The sequence below is a fragment of the Oncorhynchus clarkii genome, chromosome 21 (assembly GCF_045791955.1).
Source record: "Oncorhynchus clarkii lewisi isolate Uvic-CL-2024 chromosome 21, UVic_Ocla_1.0, whole genome shotgun sequence".
NCBI classification, from domain to species: domain Eukaryota; kingdom Metazoa; phylum Chordata; class Actinopteri; order Salmoniformes; family Salmonidae; genus Oncorhynchus; species Oncorhynchus clarkii.
Genome location: NC_092167.1, coordinates 35,378,755 through 35,399,632, shown reverse-complemented (window position 1 = coordinate 35,399,632; position 20,878 = coordinate 35,378,755). Strand labels below are relative to the sequence as shown.

Here is a 20,878-nt window from a genome sequence, read left to right as displayed (position 1 = left end):
ATGGAACGTACGTTAGGAAAGAAGGTGTAATGTCAAGTGTGTGTGTGAGATTCCTTGTGCATTTAGCATGTCAGCACTATATAATGATTGATAATATTACTGTCTATCATTCTTCCTCTTCACTACTTTTATTCTCTCTCGCTATATATATATATATATATTAGTGAGTTGAGACAGGAGTTGCCTGCTCTGTCAGTTTGGCAGTGTTGTCTCCCCCAGTCCAGTGTCGTGACCACCGTCCACCTGCGCCGAGCTTGCGGACTCAGCCAGCCCAAACAGACAGGTAGTGTTACCTCACTGGGGCATTATTAACGTTATCATAACATACATTATTATGACATACATTATCATAACATGCATTACATTAAACATAAATGATCATAAAATACACTATCGTGACATATTATTATAAACATACATTATCATACCATAAATTATTGTGACATATATTATCGAAACAGATTATTATGACATGTATTATCATAACATACATTATCATGCTAAACATTATCATAACATACATTATAGCAGTAAACATTGTTGACAAATTATTATAACAAACATTTTTTTATTATGCTATACATTATCTCAACAACAACAAAATTGTGGCATGCATTGTCGCTACGAACATTAGTATGACATACATTACCATAACATACATTACCATCCCACGGAATTGTGGCTCATACCAGTAACTGACCACATCAAGTCTCATTGTATACAAACCTCGATATCCATCTTTCCAAAGAATATGAGACGAAGTCTGACAACACAAGAGTAATTGTCTATGTATGGTGTCTGTATCTGTGTTGTGTAGCACCAGATGTGTATGCTGTGATCTGTTGTGAAGACGACACCATAAGAACACGAGTGTTCAAGGAGGATGGAAATCCAGAGTTCAATATGAGGGCCATTTTCTACAGGAGACACCCAGATGCACACATCAGCATTAAGGTTAGAAACACACACACACACAGCTCACAAGGATGATACAGTACTGAGGGCTAGTAGTACTGAGGGCAAATAGTTTTGAGAGAAAATAGTATTGAGGGCGAATACCACTGAGGGCGAATGTGTGTGTGTGTGTGTGTGTGTGTGTGTGTGTGTGTGTGTGTGTGTGTGTGTGTGTGTGTGTGTGTGTGTGTGTGTGTTTAGTTGTGGAGCCGTGGTCTACTTTGGGACACTCTATTAGGAGGGACTCGACTCCAGACCGGCGACAGCGAGAGAGAGCGGAGCCAGGGGATTGACCTGCAGGGCGGCCAATCACATTCAGGATACCAGGGATGCATCTATGTGGAAACCTCATCCAGCAAATGCCTGACAGACTTGTGACAGACAGCTGTGGCTTGTCCCACCCACTACACAACCATGGCAATCACTGCTTTTCTGGATGAAGCAGCGGATTTGAATGAGGATGGATCCAATTCAATAGCTTTGAAGGAAAATAGACATTTGTCTTCGGCTTCCATGAATTACAAAGACAAATACCTCTTTGAATGAAATGTTATGAGAACTCGGGAACTACTGCGTTAAGGAACAGAAAAGCACAGTGCTCTATCTGTTTGTTGTTCACTACTAGTGCAGAGGAGATCATAAAATCATAAAAATATCCCCTAACTTTACATCTCTGCTGGTCAGACCATGTAAGAGTACAACATTATCCAAAAAACAACAACATTTAAACTGTAAAAAGACATTGATTACCAGCTGCCGAGGTTATCTAAGGAATATACATAATGTACTCTTTTTTTGTCATGAAAGGTGCATCATTTTAGGAAAAACATTTTGATCAATTAAAATGTCATTTTCCTCTACAAACTGACCATTATATAGATGTTTTATTTCACCTTAATATGGTATGCTATATTTTCAAATATTTATTTTAAAAAGATACATATTTTGTTTTTTGAATTAATGTGAACAGGAGAATACCCTAACCTGTCTCTTCTAGCCGTATTCACAGTCAACTATCAGGTTTCAGGTATGACCCAGATGCAGACAGTGTTGATGAAACAAAAGTTTATTTCTAGTCCAGGGGCAGGCAAACGACAGGTCAACGGCAGGCAGAGGTCAGTAATCCAGAGAGGGTACAAAAGGCCCAGAACGGCAGGAAGACTCAGGGTCGGGGCAGGCAGGGGTCAATAATCCAGTGAGGTGGGACAAGGTATAGAACGGCAGGGTCAGGGGTCAGGGCAGGCAGAACGGTCAAAACTGGGAAGGGAGGGAGGGATTTTTGATTCCTCTCCCAAAAAATTATAGTCATATTCTGTCATGCATGAGAGTCAGAAATTGCGAGAGACATTGCTAAAGTGGGTGTGGGCAAACATTTAAATTGTAAAAAAAATATTGAGTTGAATGCTAAAAAAAGAATATTGTACACAGTATTATCAAAGACTTTTATAACTAACCAAGATAGACTCGAGACTGTCTTTTCAAATGAGAGCAAACTGGGCTTCCTCTCATCACCATATTTGGTATTTGGTAGAGTGGAAACGCCAATCGGATGCTTCACATTTATACATCTGGTGAAATATCTGTCTCATTGTTCTATCTGTGGTATGATCAACTTAATTACTCCAAATGCAAAGCACTTTGAGGCAAAGTGTTGATTAGAATGAGTACAAAAGAGAGAAACATATTGTATAGAACTTAAAAAATATTTTTTCTGTTGTGAGTAGAGAATTGAGGCAGCTTTATACATTACATTTCTATAGGCTGTTGATGACCAAACCTGGGTTGAAATCTTTCCAATACTTTGAGCCTGGAGTGCAAGGTATGAGGGATTTGCACTTTTGAGACTTTTCTATTGGTTCCATTTCAACAGGCAACCTAAATCAATTACAGATACAGTGAATGATTTCAAATAGTATTTGAACGCAGATCTGTTGATGACAAGGACCATAATACAGCATCCTATGGAATGTTTGTGTCATGGCTCTCTTTCTCCCTCTGACTTTCCTGAATACCAGTGGTGATTTTAGCATGCCAATCTTGGTGAAGCAAACTCCCCAAATGTTTCGTTGTTGATGCATGCCAACAAAGCCACTACACAACACAACACTAAACAATGCATTCATTGCACTATAACGGTGACAAACGGTGCCCACAAACTGTTAGGGCCTACATAAAGCTGTCCCAACAGCAGAGCTTTCTTTTCAGCATCATGGAGTGAATCCTTACCATCACTACACCTGGCTATCAGCGGAGTCTTGTCTAGCAGCAAATCAGTTAATTCAGTCTTATTTACTGTCTTTAAAAAATAGATATCTGATATGGCTGACTTGCTTAAACAAATGTGGTTTCTACTGACAAATGAGATGTACAAACTATGGCATAAGGAGATGACGAGCAGATAGGAGGCAATCTGTAATTTCGATTAGACATTAATGAGCGAGCTAGGACAGATTTAGTCAATATAATTATTTGTTCAGCACTTTTGACATGTATAGTTACAGAATTCAGAACATGGGCCGTTCTTACAGTATTCTCCCTGTTCACCAAGTCAGAACCGTAGGATATATAAAGGGGGCGTATACAGTGCCTTGCAAAAGTATTCATCCCCCTTGGTGTTTTTCCTATTTTGTTGCGTTACAACCTGTAATTTAAATTGATTTGTATTTGGATTGCATGTAATGGACATACACAAAATATGAAGTGAAATGACAAAAATAACTTGTTGTTAAAACGAAAAAGTGGTGTGTGCATATGTATTCAACCCCTTCGCTATGAAGCCCGAAATAAGATCTGGTGCAACCAATAATCTTCAGAAGTCACATAATTAGTTAGATTGCACACAAGTGGACTTCATTTAAGTGTCACATAATCTGTCACATGATCTCAGTATATATACACCTGTTCTGAAAGGCCCCAGAGTCTGCAACACCACTAAGCAAGGAGCACCACCAAGCAAGCGGCACCATGAAGACCAAGGAGCTCTCCAAACAGGTCAGGGACAAAGTTGTGGAGAAGTACAGATCAGGGTTGGGTTCTAAAAAAATATCAGAAACTTTGAACATCCCACGGAGCACCATTAAATCCATTATTAAAAAATGAAAAGAATATGGCACCACAACAAACCTGCCAAGAGAGGGCCGCCCACCAAAACTCACGGACCAGGCAAGGAGGGCATTAATCAGAGAGGCAACAAAGAGACCAAAGATAAGCCTGAAGGAGCTGCAATACTCCAATCTCCAATGTGGAGCATCTGTCCATATGACCACTTTAGGCCATACACTCCACAGAGCTGGACTTTAGGGAAGAGTGGCCAGAAAAAAAGCCATTGCTTAAAGAAAAAAATAAGCAAACACGTTTGGTGTTTGCCATAAGGCATGTGGGAGACTCCCCAAACATATGGAAGAAGGTACTCTGGTCAGATGAGACTAAAATTGAGCTTTCTGGCCATCAAGGAAAACACTATGTCTGGTGCAAACCCAACACCTCTCATCACCCCAAGAAACCATCACCACAATGAAGCTTGGTGGTGGCAGCATCATGCTGTGTGGATGTTTTTCATCAGCAGGGACTGGGAAACTGGTCAGGATTTTTTTATTTTACTAGGCAAGTCAGTTAAGAACATATTCTTATTTTCAATGACAGCCTAGGAACAGTTGGTTAACTGCCTTGTTCAGGGGCAGAACGGCAGATTTTTACCTTGTCAGCTCAGGGATTTGATCTTGAAACCTTTCGGTTACTAGTCCAACACTAACCACTATAGTACCCGCTGCCCCAATTGAAGGAATGATGGATTGCGCTAAATACAGGGAAATTCTTGAGGGAAACCTGTTTCAGTCTTCCAGAGATTTGATGTCTGGGACAGAGGTTTCCCTTGAAGGAGGACAACGACTCTAAGCATACTGCTAAAGAAACACTTAAGTGGTTTAAGGGTAAACATTTAAATGTCTTGGAATGGCCTAGTCAAAGCCCAGACCTCAATCCAATTGAGAATCTGTGGTATGACTTAAAGATTGCTGTACACCAGCGGAACCCATCCAACTTGAAGGAACTGAAGCAGTTTTGCCTTGAAGAATGGGCAAAAATCCCAGTGGCTAGATGTGCCAAGCTTATAGAGACATACCCCAAGATACTTGCAGCTGTAATTGCTGCAAAAGGTGGCTCTACAGAGTATTGACTTTGAGGGGGTGAATAGTTATGTCATGTTTTCTGTTTTTTTGTCTGATTTCTTGTTTGTTTCACAATAAAACATATGTTGCATCTTCAAAGTGGTAGGCATGTTGTGTAAATCAAATGATACAAACCCCCCAAAAATCAATTTTAATTCCAGGTTGTAAGGCAACAAAATAGGAAAAATGCCAAGGGGGTGAATACTTTCTCAAGCCACTGTAAGCAGGCAATGAAAGCTCTTACAATATTTGAAGATTACATTTCTCTAAAACAGGATATAGGCTACATGTGCACCACCAAGTCAGAACAGTAGGCTAAGCTATGAAGAAAGGGAAAGGGACCAAATGATTAGGGTGAGGCACATGGGCTACTAACAGCTTACTACACAACATACACTTAGGATTACCTTCTTAGCTACAGTATACATATCTCCCTGGCATATTACATAATGTAGGCAGCAGCATACAATACATTTTTGGACTCACAATGTTGTGCTGTGCTCACTTGAACAGGAAGGTGGCGCAGCAGTCATCAAACTTTGTCATCAAAGCCTGGCCATCTCTGGATTTATGGTGCTTTCAAGACAACTGGAAACTCAGAAAAAAACAATGTTGAATCATGACGTCAGTGATCTTCAGGTCGAAGCTCTAGAAAGAGGATAGAGCTCCCGACTTGAAATTCTGAATTGAATGACCGTTCTCAGTTGTCTTGAACTCTGAAATTTCCCAGTTCCGAGTTTCCAGTTGTTTTGAATGTGGCAGAAGTCATGCTCGATTGACAGCATGGCCAATATGTTCCACTTTTTCTGGCCTATGGTGTTGAATGTGTATCCTTTTAAGCTTGGAAAAGAGACCTTTAAACCCAGACTTGGACCACCCACCCACTCCACTGAGTAGCAGGCTAGTGATTGCTTTGCAACGCTTATAGTTACCCACTAATTCCTTCCAAACAACTCTTTGTTGAATTTGCGATTTCCAACTTGTTGTATAATGTTTATGTCCAATGGCCGATGAGCACCAATACATTTTATCCATAATTTCGCTTCATATGACAAGAATTGAAAGGATTTGCCAGTCGATAGTCGACGTGATTCATGATGAAGACTGCATGTCTAGCTTGCTAGCTAAGATTTTGAAAGTATGATGTTGTCATGATCAGTCCAATCAAAGCTACTGTACATATAACGTGATTTGACATAATTTTATCTGTGGCTAATGACCTTGAGCCTTCTTGGATGGGCATTTCTAATGTAACTCTATGGCAGCATCCAAGGCGCTTGAATTTTCCAGCTCTCCCCATAGATTTTGCCGTGACGTACAGTAGTGTCCCCATGAGTGACAGAACACTGAGCCAATCACATCGCAACTGGAGAACACACCACAGAAAGCACTGAGCTAAGCTGAAACACCTGCATTTTGGAGATCCCTTACTCAAGAAAGCAAAAAAGAGACCATGCAGCTTTATTAACTGAATAATTAAAACATATATATATTTATATGTGACAGGAATTAATGCCACTGCTGAATACAACTGCAACTTTAAATCAATGTAGTGTTTGTGTTTGAATTAAGATGCAGGATTAAGATGTCAGATCTGCTGCCACCCACAAGATGCAGTAGTGATAAAGTCCGGAGAATGTGGAGTTTCTTATCATTCATCAAACTGAAAGTACTACCTTTAGATTCATACTGTTACAGTAAGGTCACCGTAGTTCCCTTTTTTTAGCCACGTTCCAATTCCCTTTTCACTTCTGCATTTATAGTTGATTTGGTGTTCAGCAGCGTAAGTGTCTGACCACTAAAGAGAACGCAAGTTCTACAGCTACAACAGGTAGGAAATGTATTAACTCACAGGATTTCTGCACTTCTATTCTCTCTCTCCTAGACGAGGATAACTCTGATCTATATGCGTTAGCAAACTAGCAGTGAACAGTTAAGTAATGATGGTTCAATTGTAGCATTGTGTCAACAATAGATATATTTAGTTAGCCTATGTGACTGTGGGGAGTGTGACGGTGGGGAGCCTAGAAACTGACTGGAGTGGGAGTAAAGAGAAGATACTGCCGAAGTGCAGAAGGGACACACAACGACTACAGTGTTATCACTTCTTGTCTTCATGAAAAAGTACATTTTACATTTTGTCTCATCCGCCATTCAGGTCAATCCCACCAATCTGTGTCACGCACCATGGGCAGATGTATCGAAGGTGCGTACCTGAGCTACTTTTTTTTACGTTACAATCTGACGACATTACAGAAGCCTCAAAAAGAGGTGTTTAACATAGCGGCAAATCTGATGCCCAACTGTGCAGTCGATGACGTGGCACGCAACCTTTGGTTGATGAAATGTAGTCCGTCTGGAATGTGACCCTTGTAACATGACATCATAACTCTTACTATACATATCGCACCCCTTTAGAGAACAGTTAGTCATGGTATGGCTGTGCTGTTGATAACTGAAGGGTAGGGAAACAATGACACATGTCTGTTTATAAATGTACAGGATTATAAATGTATACATTTATAAAGGTTTCTAAAATGTAAAGATGTTATATCATCATGCTATGCAACCATAGATAGGGCATGAAACAACAACAAAAACATTTTGTGTTGTCTAATTCTGCAGTTTGCAAGCTGGTCTTATGGGTTGCAGTTTGTGTGACCTTCATTGTCTTGGGTAAGTAGCTAGTAAGAAAAACATATCGTTATCATACCGCATCATCTTTCATCGACAAAACTCCTCTACTTCTCCACATAGGTGCTGTGTACGCTGATGACTGCCCAGTGAAACGTGTCATCCCTATCCACATGATCATTTCTGGATCTTTCGGGCTCCTCTATGTATTCTTCTCCTGCTGCAAGGACCGTGTTGTGTGCCAACATTTGTCTAAACTATTTTGGTTCATGATCATCATCTGGCTCATTATTGGTACGAGACATCAAATTACAATACATGTTGCCTGGTTTGAATATTTTTTTAAATGCTTCCTTCCTCACACCTTTCCTCCCGCCTTTCCTCCCTCCTTTCTTTGAGGTAATCACTGATATGTTTCTGTATTGCTTCCAACAATCCAACATTATCAGCTCAGTGATTACTTCACGGAAGGAAAGAAGGAAGGAAGGAAGGAAGGAAGGAAGGAAGGAAGGAAGGAAGGAAGGAGGGAAGGAGGGAAGGAGGGAAGGAAGGAAGGAAGGAAGGAAGGAAGGAAGGAAGGAGGGAGGGAAGGAAGGAAGGAAGGAGGGAAGGAAGGAAGGAAGGAAGGAAGGAAGGAAGGAAGGAAGGAAGGAAGGAAGGAATGTACTGAAACTGTCATTTCAGCAAGCACCATCTCAGATTGTTCTGAAATCATTTCTGTAGTTAGAAACAGATAAGATTAGGATTTCTGCAACATTATTTTGTTGAAAAATAATTAGATCTCTGAGAAGCTAATTGATTGCCAAATTGCCCATTTTAATTTATAGTATTCATATAATATTCTATAAATATAGTCTGATTTGGACCAAACTTTTATCTAACTTAGCCTTAACTTGACACTGCACAAAACTACACAAGATCTCTCAAACTGTGTACATTGATTACATTTCCTACTGCTTTGTCTACAGGCCATTTTTGGACCTTCTCTGTATTCCAACCCAACTACGCACGGAAAGAGATCATCGGCAACACAGTATACTGCAACAAATTTCTATACCTCTTTGTGGCCTCTACCACCATCATATTGGACATTATTATATGTATGTGGCTGCTTGTGTTGTTTGATGTATGTACATGCTTCATACTTTGTCTGGTCTGCTGTGTCTCTTTATGCAAGTCTGACGATGGCAAACCTGTGCAGGTTGTTGAGCCTTTGAGGGTTGTGGAGACTGAGGACTGTGTTGAACCTAAGGAGTGTGTGGGGGCTGAGGTGTGTATGGGGATTGAGGTGTGTGTGGAGACTCAGGAGAGTGTGGGGCATGACGAGAGTGTGAAACATGAAGAGAGTGTGGAGTACGTGGAGAGTATGGAGTATAAGGAGTATGTGGTAAATGGGCAGAGTGAGTCCAACACTGCTCATTATTAATGCAATTCACTATTCACAATACCAATAGTACATGAATTTGTCTATTTTGGGGGGTGAGATCATGTAAAAATGCAATCAATGGGTCAATTTGTGCCATTATGTTACCAAAAATCTGAAGATTAAAATAAAAATATTAATTCCCACTTTGATTTTCAAGATTTAAAATGTACCTTGGTAGACAAATATTATCGTTACCATTTTTGAGCAGAATGATAATCATTTGGCTAATAGGCTGCTGTTCCACTTCACAAACACCCGCCCTGAAATAGTTTAGTGGAACGGCCCATCAATGAAAACGCACACCCAAAGAAAAATGGACTGGTGTGTTAAAATGTCTGGGCCGACTATTGGTCCGATTTTGCCCCTGCTGTAGTTCGTAAATCATTACAATTATAATAACTAACTGGATCAAATTGTGTGACCATCATCTTAGTGCTTGACAAATACTAGGCCTAAGCACAACGCCTCTCCCCTATTTGACCTAGATAGTTTGTGTACGTATTAATATGTAGGCTAAGTGTAACCGATATGAAATGTCTAGCTAGTTAGCGGTGGTGCCCGCTAATAGCGTTTCAATCGGTGACGTCACTCGCTTTGAGACCTTGAAATAGTGGTTCCCCGGCTGCGCATTTTGAGGAGCGATGGGTAACGATGCACCGAGGGTGACTGTTGATGTGTGCAGAGGGTCCCTGGGTCGAGCCCAGGTTGGGGCGAGGAGAGGGATGGACTCAAGTTATACTGTTACATAAGTGTGGCTTTTGTAAGAAATAAAATAATTTATGTAGTTCTGTCCTTGAGCTGTTGTCTATTAATGTTCTGTATTATGTCATGTTTCATGTTTTGTGTGGACCCCAGGAGAGCACAGAGAGGCTGCTGCCTATATACACAGACTTGAAATCCCTGGCCACTTTAATGAATGGAACACTAGTCACTTTAATAATGTCACTTTAATAATGCTTACATATGTTGCGTTACTCTTCTCATATGTATATACTGTATTATATGCTGTTCTACTGTATCTTAGTCAACGCCCCTCTGACATTGCTCGTCCATATATTTATATATTCTTAATTCAATGCCTTAACTTGGACTGTGTGTATTGGGTATATGTTGTGAACTTGTTAGATGTTACTTCTTATTTAGTACAGCACTGTCGGAGCGAGAAACACGTGCATTTCGCTACACGCGCAATAACATCTACTAAACACGTAGATATGACCAATAAAATGTGATTTGACTTGCTTTTGCAATAGCTAATGGGAATCCTGATAAAATACCCAAATACCAAGCTTATGGGTCTACTGTCTGTTTATTTTTATTTTACCTTTATTTAACTAGGCAAGTCAGTTAAGAACAAATTCTTATTTTCAATGACGGCCTAGGAACAGTGGGTTAACTGCCTGTTCAGGGGCAGAACGACAGATTTGTACCTTGTCAGCTCGGGGGTTTGAACTTGCAACCTTCCGGTTACTAGACCAACGCTTGCTACCCTGCCGCCCCTGTTACCTATATCAGCAATATTATATGCAGCAGCTTGTTTACTTGGAATAAACAGAGCAAATAATGCAAATTAGTACAAAGTCAAACAGAGACTAAATCGAAGTTTGAATGTATTATGGCTCAATTGAATTGATAAAATGTGTGTTGTGTTCTTCCACAATAAAAAGGCCAGGGCTTCTAGACTGGTGTGTTTCATTTGACCTACTCTATTTGAGTTGGCATAATTCAAATGGTTGCCAATCTATTCAAATGAAGTTGTGCTGCCTTACTGTAACATTGTAAATTGTCAGTCGCCCGTACCGTTTCGATAAGGTAGCCAGCCTACAGTAGCTTGTGATCTTGGCTGCTTTCAGTCGCCCGCAGCACCAGACGAGGGACCGCAAGAGCATGCGCTGTCGAGAGCGGTGGCTCGGTCAGTTAATGAGAAATGGTGAAATGGAGTTATTTTCTGACTTTCCCCAAGCGCAGATCTCTCAGTAGTAGTGTTTACTTCACTGACACACGCACAACCAAGGTAAGTTTACCATATCGAAATCAAATACATTTGACATGTTTTGCCAAATTCTGTAAAGGTTTTTAATTGATCTTTTTTTATCATAGCCTACATTCTATTGCCGACAATCCATGGATGCGTTCATTGGACATAGAGTAGACGAAAGAATAAGAGGCTGATCATTACTGGTTATCAATTGTCTGCATAGGTTCTTGGTTATTGGTATTAACTTAATATGATTAAATTACATAGTATTAGCTAAATATTATTAATTGTAATGTAGAACTGTCCTACTGTGTTTTATTGAAAAAAATATAGTCTGTGATGGACTAACAAAATGCTAACGTGAACAAGTGTGACAGGTCCGGTTACTTCACTGTTTAATGTAACTTCAACCAAACATAAAACGTTGTATGAAAACACAACGAGAGGTGACATTGCAAAGCTAAGAAAATAAAATGTGTATAGTTATGGGATTGTTGATTGTGTGATTGATGTTTGTGTCAACTTTTCATGGTAGATATACAGTGCATTCAGAAAGTATTAAGACCTCTTGACTTTTTCTACATTTTGTTAAATTACAGCCTTGTTCTAAAATTGATTAAATAATTATCCCCCCTCTAACCCACAGACAATACCACATAATGACAAGGCAAAAACTGAAATATTACATTTACATAAGTATTCAGATCCTTTACTCAGTACTTTGTTGAAGCACCTTTGGCAGCGATTACAGCCTTGAGTCTTCTTGGTTATGACGCTAAAAGCTTGGCACACCTGTATTTGGGGAGTTTTTCCAATTCTTCTCTGCAGATCTTCTCAAGCTCTGTCAGGTTAGATGGGGAGCGTCGCTGCACACCTATTTTCAGGTCTCAAGATGTTCGATTGGGTTCAAGTCCAGGCTCTGGCTGGGCCACTCAAGGACATTCAGAGACCTGTCGCAAAGCCACTCCTGCGTTGTTTTGGCTGTGTGCTTAAGGTCGTTGTCCAGATGGAAGGTGAACATTCGCCCCAGTCTAAGGTCCTGAGCGCTCATGAGGAGGTTTTCATCAAGGATCTCTCTGATCTCTCTCAGTTCATATTTCCCTCGATCCTGACTAGTCTCCCAGTCCCTGACGCTGAAAATCATCCCCACAACACAATGCTGCCACCACCATGCTTCACCGTAGGGAAGGTGCCAGGTTTCCTCCCAACGTGATGCTTGCCAATCTTATCTCGGAGCTCTACGGACAATTCCTTCGACCTCATGGCTTGGTTTTTGCTCTGACATGCACAGTCAACTGTGGGACCTTATATAGACAGGCGTGTGCCTTTCCAAATCATGTCCAATCAATTGGATTTACCACAGGTGGACTCCAATTAAGTTATAGAAACATCTCAAGGATAATCAATGGAAACAGGATGCACATGAGCTCAATTTCGAGTCTCATAGCAAAGGGTCTGAATATGTATGTGAATATGTTATTTCTGTTTTTAGTTTTTATATAAATTTGCAAACATTTCTAAAAACCTCTTTTTGATTTGTCATTATGTGTGGAGATTGATGAGAAAAAGGTTTTATTTAATCCATTTTAGAATAAGGCTGTAATGAAACAGATTGTGGAAAAAGGGAAGGGGTCTGAATACTTTCCGAATGCACTTTAAGTTTGTGTATGAATGGTATATAACATCATATCTCAACATCACAAACAGTCAAAAGTTTGGACACACCTACTCATTCAAGGATTTTCTTTATTTTTAATATTTTCAACATTGTAGAATAATTGTGAAGACATCAACACTTTGAAATAACACATATGGAATCATGTAGTAACCAAAAAAGTGTTAAACAAATCAAAACATATTTTATATTTGAAATTCTTCAAAGTAGCCACACTTTGCCTTTATAACAGCTTTGCACACTCTTGGCATTCTCTCAGCCAGCATTACCTAGAATGCTTTTCCAACAGTATTGAATGAGTTCCCATATTTGCTGAGCACTTGTTGACTGCTTTTCCTTCCCTCTGCGGTCCAACTCATCCCAAACCATCTCAATTGGATTGAGGTCGGGTGATTGTGGAGGCCAGGTCATCTGATGCAGCACTCCATCACTCTCCTTCTTGATCAAATAGCCCTTACATAGCCTGGAGGTGTATTGGGTCATTGTCCTGTTGAAAAACAAATGATAGTCCCACTATGCGCAAACCAGATGGGATGGCATATCGCTGCAGAATGCTGTGGTAGCCATGCTGGTTAAATGTGCCTTGAATTCTAAATAAATCACAGACAGTGTCACCAGCAAAGCACCCCAACACCATCACACCTCCTCCTCCATGCTTCACGGTGGGAACCACACATGCAAAGATAATTTGTTCACCTACTCTGCGTCTTCTTCTTATTGGTGTCCTTTAGTAGTGGTTTCTCTAATAACTGGTAACTCTAATGAACTTATCCTCTGCATCAGAAGTAACTCTGGCTCTTCCTTTCCTGTGGCGGTCATCATAAGAGACAGTTTCATCATAGCGCTAATTGGTTTTTGTGACTGCACTAGAAGAAACTTTCAAAGTTCTTGAAATTTTACGGATTGACTGACCTTCATGTCTTAAAGTAATGATGGACTGTCGTTTCTCTTTGCTTATTTGAGCTGTCTTTTACCAAATAGGGCTATCTTCTGTATACCACCCCTACCTTGTCACAACACAACTGATTGGCTCAAACGCATTAAGAAGGAAATAAATTCCACTATTCCATTAAGTCACACCTGTTAATTGAAATGCATTCCAGGTGATTACCTCATGAAGCTGGTTGAGAAAATGCAAAGAGTGTGCAAATCTTTCATCAAGGGTGGCTACTTTGAGGAATCTCAAACATAACATATTTTTTGATTTGTTTAACACTTTTTTGGTTACTACATGATTCCATATGTGTAATTTCATAGTTTTGATGTCTTCACTATTATTCTACAATGTAGAAAATAGTAAAAATAAATAAAACCCTTGAATGAGTAGGTGTGTCCAAACTTTTGACTTGTACTGCATGTATACTTTGGGTGCAAGAGGTCCTCTGTCCAGTGTCTGTTTTCTTTTGCCCATCTTAATCTTTTATTTTTATTTGCCGGTCTGAGATATGGCTTTTTATTTGCAACTCTGCCTAGAAGGTCAGCATTCCTGAGTCGCCTCTTCACTGTTCACGTTGACGCTGGTGTTTTGCAGGCACTATATTATTGAAGCTGCCAGTTGAGGACTTGTGAGGCGTCTGTTTCTCAAACTAGACACTCTAATGTACTTGTCCTCTTGCTCAGTTGTGTACCGGGGCCTCCCACTCCTTTTTCTATTCTGGTTAGAGTCAGTTTGCGCTGTTCTGTGAAGGGAGTAATACACAGGTTTGTATGAGATCTTCAGTTTCTTGGCAATTTCTCACATGGAATAGCTTTCATTTCTCAGAACAAGAATAGACCGACGACTTTCGGAAGAAAGTTCTTTGTTTCTGAACATTTTGAGATGGTAATCGAACCCACAAATGCTGACGCTCCAGATACTCAACTAGTCTAAAGGCCAGTTGCATTGCTTCTTAAATCAGCACAAAAGTTGTCAGCTGTGCTAACATAATTTCAAAAAGGTTTTCTAATGATCAATTATCCTTTTAAAATGATCAACTTGGATTAGCTAACACAACGTGCCATTGGAGCACAGGAAGGATGGTTGATGATAACAGGCCTCTGTGTGCCTATGTAGATATTCCATAAAAAATCGCTTGTTTCCAGCTACAATAGTAATTTACAAGATTAACAATGTCTACACTGTATTTCTGCTCAAGTTGATGTTATTTTAATGGACAAAATTGTGCTTTTCTTTAAAAAACAAGGACATTTCTAAGTGACCCCAAACTTTTGGACGGCAGTGTATGTTTACAACTGAAATCATTACCTATTATCTCTTATCTATTATCTCTGTTGTGGCTAATTGAGAATTGTGAGAGCTATACATTACATTTCTATCTCCAATGTTCCAAGCGTTGCACACCACTGAATTAATACAGCGTCCTATGTCATGTTTGTGTCATGGCTCTCTATCGCCCTCTGTAGGCCTAACTGTGTCGCACAAGATGGAGAGGGGAAATCTGCTGCAACACATGCGTCACCCTTCCAAACCAACCATATCAGGTGTAATGAAATACGTCCGATTGCATCACTTAAGAGTTGCTCAGATCAATTGAATGGTGCATTTAGGGTCGAATCCTAACTTCCACTTAAAGCGCCCTTACGCAGTTGAAACAGTAACATAGCTCTTGGTAAACAGCTGAAGGATGGGGCTGCAGAAATGTAACCACTATCGCATAATTCATAGACATGGCTATGGATGCAAGGACTGACCATCCATGCTATCGATTTACATTTACTTTATATACAAACATTGGAGTAAAATTCAAACAAGCTTATATTTTGGGTTCTGAGGATGACAGTTGAACTAAGCTCATGAGACCTTTCTAAGTTATATTATTTAATAATCAATGGGTACATATCATTAATATATAGGTCCAAAAATGTATGTAGTAGCTGCAGATTACCACTTTAAGTCAAAGGGAAACTGTAGCTAAAATATGTAGATTGGGTTTAGGGCAAAAATCTGAACCTCTATCTTCTCTCTCCCCCAGGTATCTCAAAACTACTTGCATGTGTCATTCCTATCGCTCAGATCACCATAGGTGAGTAGCTGAAGTAATACTTTTATAATACACCTTCCTTACCATTGTTGTACACTTTGCAACCCCGTCTTGCTGCAACTGACTATCCCAAACTCTCCTACCCCTATGTATTACTTTATAGGTGCAGTGTACCTGTATGACTGCCCCCGGCAGCACTACATCCCCATTTACCTGGTGGTAATGGGGGCCTCCGGCCTGGCCCTAGCCCTGCTCTCCTGCCTACCATGTGCCCAGGACTCAGATGACATGGCCCCCAACCTCCTAAACCACCTCTGCACCACCTGGAGCACCCTGGCCTCCCTCTTCCTCTTCTGCTGGTTCATCAGCGGTGAGTCTGAGAGACCGTGGGAGAGAGAAAGACGGTGTGGTAGGATAGAGAAAGAACACTGTGTGTGTGTGTGTGTGTGTGTGTGTGTGTGTGTGTGTGTGTGTGTGTGTGTGTGTGTGTGTGTGTGTTTGTGAGAGAGAGAGAGAGAGAGAGAGAGAGAGAGAGAGAGAATAGGAAGAGAGAGAGAGAGAGAGAGAGAGAGAGAGAGAGAGATAGAGAGGAGGAAGCGTTCCTACACACTTTTAAACTCTTCCAAGAACTAACTGATTCCCACCAAAAATACAACGTTACAGTATCTCAAGCTGTGACAGTGAAAGACTTGCGAAAATAACAGACTTGTGAGTTTTACACTCTGTTAGGAAACATTTACTTGACAAAATGACTGTCTTTTCAACTTCATACCAAAGGCCTCTCTCTTTCTCTTGCTCTTTCTCTTTCTCTTTCTCGCTCTCACTCTCTCTCTCTTGCACTCTCGCTCTCTCTCCCACTTGCTCTCTCTCTCTCTCTCTCTCTCTCTCTCTCGCTCTCTCTCTCTCATATATATATATATATATATGTATATATATATCTCTCTCTCTCTACCTGTCTAGGTAACGTGTGGATCTACTCCATCTATCAGCCCAATTTCAACCAGACACTGACTGAGGACCCCTACTGCAACAAGACCCTGTACCTGTTTGCCTTCTGGACCACCACTCTAGCCTACGTTGTGCTGGGCCTTCTGCTGCTGGGGGGATGCTGTATGCTTGTCTGTGCCTTTATACTGGGCAAGAGGGACCCTGATGACAACAGATCATGAGGGAGAGGATGAGAGGAGGGGAGGAGAGGAGACAACAGTACAAGACAGGAGGAGGAGGAAGGGAGAGTAGAGGGCAGTAGAGGAGAGGGGAGAAGAGAGGAGCGGAGCGGAGGAAGATGGTATTGGAGAGGAGGAGAGGGGAGGAGAGGGTGTATAATGTTTACTAAACAAACGAGAGAAAACCAATGGAATCCAGTTATCAATTGAATAACAAATTATTGGTTTTAACTGTTATTATACATTACTGTGTTTCTGTATGAGAAATGTTGTTGCATTCATTCTCATTAGCTCAATTTTAAACTATTTTTAAACGTTATTAAATGTATTAAAGAAAATATTCAAGTTGTGAATAATGTGCCTGTGTTTCATGTTATGATCCTAGTCTGGTGTAGGTATATGATTGTATCAGTGATTCAGTTTAATCTGCAGGACAAAACTGTTTTTGTATCACAATTAGTCAGTGATACAGGTCTATCAGAGCCACATTATTACCGGTTCTTACCTTCTGGGTAACAGTTGCATTTCCATGCCTAAGGTATATTGTTAATACATTATATATCTCTATGGATAGCTCTACGTAATCATTGACTAACAAACATATCAGGCTTACTGTTATGTGTTGGACTGGGAGCCTTACAACCCCTGAGATCAAAATGAAAGTGAAAGATTCAGCTACTTGAGAATCCCAGACGAACCTTGTTCAGTTTAAATGTTAGTCCATTTGAACTCTTTGTACAGCTATTTTCTTTCATTCAATGCTTTCGAAATGCCCTATTCACCGATAACATCACAGGATACTTCTTATCTGTATGATTTGACAAAAACAGTGCTTTAATTAGTATGAGCTGCACAAGGCCTATATGAGCTGTCTTATTTGACACATAATATTTTGGTGTCCCAAACCTGGCTTAAAATACGCAAACTCCTTTCAAATATTTGAGCTGCACTGATTGAGTTGCCTTGTACAAGGGAATCAATTGAATAATCCCAAAAGTGCAAAGTCCATGCTAAATCAAACGCCATTCAAATTACCAAGACAGTTAGAAGCCTTTCAAAATCACTGGGTTTAAATATATTAAATATACAATATACAAAAGTCTACAGTCAATCACAGACTACAAAAAGAAAACCAGCCCCATCGGGGACCCCGATGTCTTGCTCCGAGACAAACTAAACAACTTCTTTGCTCGCTTTGAGGACAATACAGTGCCACCGACACGGCCCGCTACCAAAACCTGCGGATTCTCCTTCACCGCAGCCAACGTGAGTAAAACATCTAAACGTGTTAACCCTCGCAAGGCTGCCGGCCCAGACGGCATCCCTAGCCAGGTCCTCAGAGCATGCGCAGACCAGTTGGCTGGTGTGTTGACGGACATATTGACGGACATGTTCAATCAAAAATTATCCCAGTCTGCTGTTCCCACATGCTTCCAACATTGTTCCTGTTCCCAAGAAAGCTAAGGTAACTGAGCTAAACGACTATCGCCCCTTAGCACTCACTTCCGTCATCATGAAGTGCTTTGAGAGACTAGTCAAGGATCATATCACCTCCACCCTATCTGGCACACTAGACCCACTCCAATTTGCTTACCACCCCAAAAGGTCCACAGGCGACGCAATCACAATCACACTGCACACTGCCCTAACCCATCTGGACAAGAGGAATACCTATGTAAGAATGCTGTTCATTGGCTACAGCTCAGTATTTTACACCATAGTACCCTCCAAACTCATCATTAAGCTCGAGACCCTGGGTCTCGACCCCGCCCTGTGCAACTGGGTCCTGGACTTTCTGACGGGACGCCCCCGGGTGGTGAGGGTAGGAAACAACATCTCCACCCCGTGGATCCTCAACACTGGGGCCCCACAATGGGACGGCCTACAGGGAGGAGGTGAGGGCCCTCGGAGTGTGGTGTCAGGAAAATAACTTCAAACTCAACGTTAAGAAAACAAAGGAGATGACGTGGACTTCAGGAAACAGCAGAGTGAGCACCCCTTTAATCACATCGACGGGACAGTAGTGGGAAGGTGGAAAGTTTTAAATTCCTCGGCGTACATATCACGGACAAATTGAAATGGTCTACCCACACAGACAGCGCCACTTCAACCTCAGGAGGCTGAAGAAATTTGGCTTGTCACCAAAAACACTCACAAACTTTTATCACCGCCTGGTACGGCAACTGCAACACCCACAACCGTAAGGCTCTCCAGAGGGTAGTGAGGTCTGCACCACGCATCAACGCAAACTACCTTCCCTCCAGGACACCTACACCACCCGATGTCACCGGAAGGCTTAAAAGATCATCAAGGACAACAACCACCTGAGTCACTGCCTGTTCACCCCGCTATCATAACGATAAACACCTGGCTCTGATTGAGAACCACTCTAGGCAACCATAGACTTACAGTGCATTGCGAAAGTATTCGGCCCCCTTGAACTTTGCAACCTTTTGCCACATTTCAGGCTTCAAACATAAAGATATAAAACTGTATTTTTTTGTGAAGAATCAACAACAAGTGGGACACAATCATGAAGTGGAACGACATTTATTGGATATTTCAAACTTTTTTAACAAATCAAAAACTGAAAAATTGGGCATGCAAAATGATTCAGCCCCCTTAAGTTAATACTTTGTAGCGCCACCTTTTGCTGCGATTACAGCTGTAAGTCGCTTGGGGTATGTCTCTATCAGTTTTGCACATCGAGAGACTGAATTTTTTTCCCATTCCTCCTTGCAAAACAGCTCGAGCTCAGTGAGGTTGGATGGAGAGCATTTGTGAACAGCAGTTTTCAGTTCTTTCCACAGATTCTCGATTGGATTCAGGTCTGGACTTTGACTTGGCCATTCTAACACCTGGATATGTTTATTTTTGAACCATTCCATTGTAGATTTTGCTTTATGTTTTGGATCATTGTCTTGTTGGAAGACAAATCTCCGTCCCAGTCTCAGGTCTTTTGCAGACTCCATCAGGTTTTCTTCCAGAATGGTCCTGTATTTGGCTCCATCCATCTTCCCATCAATTTTAACCATCTTCCCTGTCCCTGCTGAAGAAAAGCAGGCCCAAACCATGATGCTGCCACCACCATGTTTGACAGTGGGGATGGTGTGTTCAGGGTGATGAGCTGTGTTGCTTTTACGCCAAACATAACGTTTTGCATTGTTGCCAAAAAGTTCAATTTTGGTTTCATCTGACCAGAGCACCTTCTTCCACATGTTTGGTGTGTCTCCCAGGTGGCTTGTGGCAAACTTTAAACAACACTTTTTATGGATATCTTTAAGAAATGACTTTCTTCTTGCCACTCTTCCATAAAGACCAGATTTGTGCAATATACGACGGATTGTTGTCCTATGGACAGTCTCCCACCTCAGCTGTAGATCTCTGCAGTTCATCCAGAGTGATCATGGGCCTCTTGGCTGCATCTCTGATCAGTCTTCTCCTTGTATGAGCTGAAAGTTTAGAGGGACGGCCAGGTCTTGGTAAATTTGCAGTGGTCTGATACTCCTTCCATTTCAATATTATCGCTTGCACAGTGCTCCTTGGGATGTTTAAAGCTTGGGAAATATTTTTGTATCCAAATCCGGCTTTAAACTTCTTCACAACAGTATCTCGGACCTGCCTGGTGTGTTCCTTGTTCTTCATGATGCTCTCTGCGCTTTTAACGGACCTCTGAGACTATCACAGTGCAGGTGCATTTATACGGAGACTTGATTACACACAGGTGGATTGTATTTATCATCATTAGTCATTTAGGTCAACATTGGATCATTCAGAGATCCTCACTGAACTTCTGGAGAGAGTTTGCTGCACTGAAAGTAAAGGGGCTGAATAATTTTGCACGCCCAATTTTTCAGTTTTTGATTTGTTAAAAAAGTTTGAAATATCCAATAAATGT

The 20,878-nt window shown here is 41.0% G+C and overlaps 2 protein-coding genes across 10 annotated transcripts in view; both read left to right on the top strand.

Annotated features, from left to right (window-relative positions):
- LOC139378968 (calpain-5-like) overlaps window positions 1-9,955 on the top strand; it is a 33,893-nt gene extending 23,938 nt beyond the window's left edge. For 6 of the 9 annotated variants that reach the window (XM_071121617.1, XM_071121618.1, XM_071121620.1 and 3 more), the window contains 3 exons: window positions 165-283; window positions 818-954; window positions 1,156-2,102. In XM_071121617.1, the coding sequence (XP_070977718.1) occupies window positions 165-283; window positions 818-954; window positions 1,156-1,332 (433 nt within the window). In that variant the 3' untranslated portion in view covers window positions 1,333-2,102. Of the gene's footprint in view, window positions 1-164; window positions 284-817; window positions 955-1,155; window positions 2,103-6,883; window positions 7,194-7,278; window positions 7,327-7,745; window positions 7,797-7,877; window positions 8,049-8,722 lie in introns of those variants that run through there. The other 3 variants (XR_011628351.1, XR_011628350.1, XM_071121621.1) reach the window with 3 other exon arrangements.
- LOC139379215 (uncharacterized) lies at window positions 8,024-16,983 on the top strand. The gene is made up of 7 exons (XM_071122026.1): window positions 8,024-8,048; window positions 8,723-8,787; window positions 8,932-9,154; window positions 15,237-15,314; window positions 15,806-15,856; window positions 15,978-16,184; window positions 16,775-16,983. Exons 1-7 carry the CDS (start codon window positions 8,024-8,026, stop codon window positions 16,981-16,983), a joined length of 858 nt encoding a protein of 285 aa, XP_070978127.1.
- The last annotated feature ends 3,895 nt before the right edge of the window (window positions 16,984-20,878 follow it).

Bases quoted from the DNA above. Each gene is read 5' to 3' on its own strand.
- LOC139379215 (XM_071122026.1), top strand. From the start codon at position 8,024: ATGATCATCATCTGGCTCATTATTG. The intron at 15,857-15,977 runs GTGAGTAGCTGA...ATTACTTTATAG, and splicing joins TATCGCTCAGATCACCATAG to GTGCAGTGTACCTGTATGAC. The intron at 16,185-16,774 runs GTGAGTCTGAGA...CTACCTGTCTAG, and splicing joins CTTCTGCTGGTTCATCAGCG to GTAACGTGTGGATCTACTCC.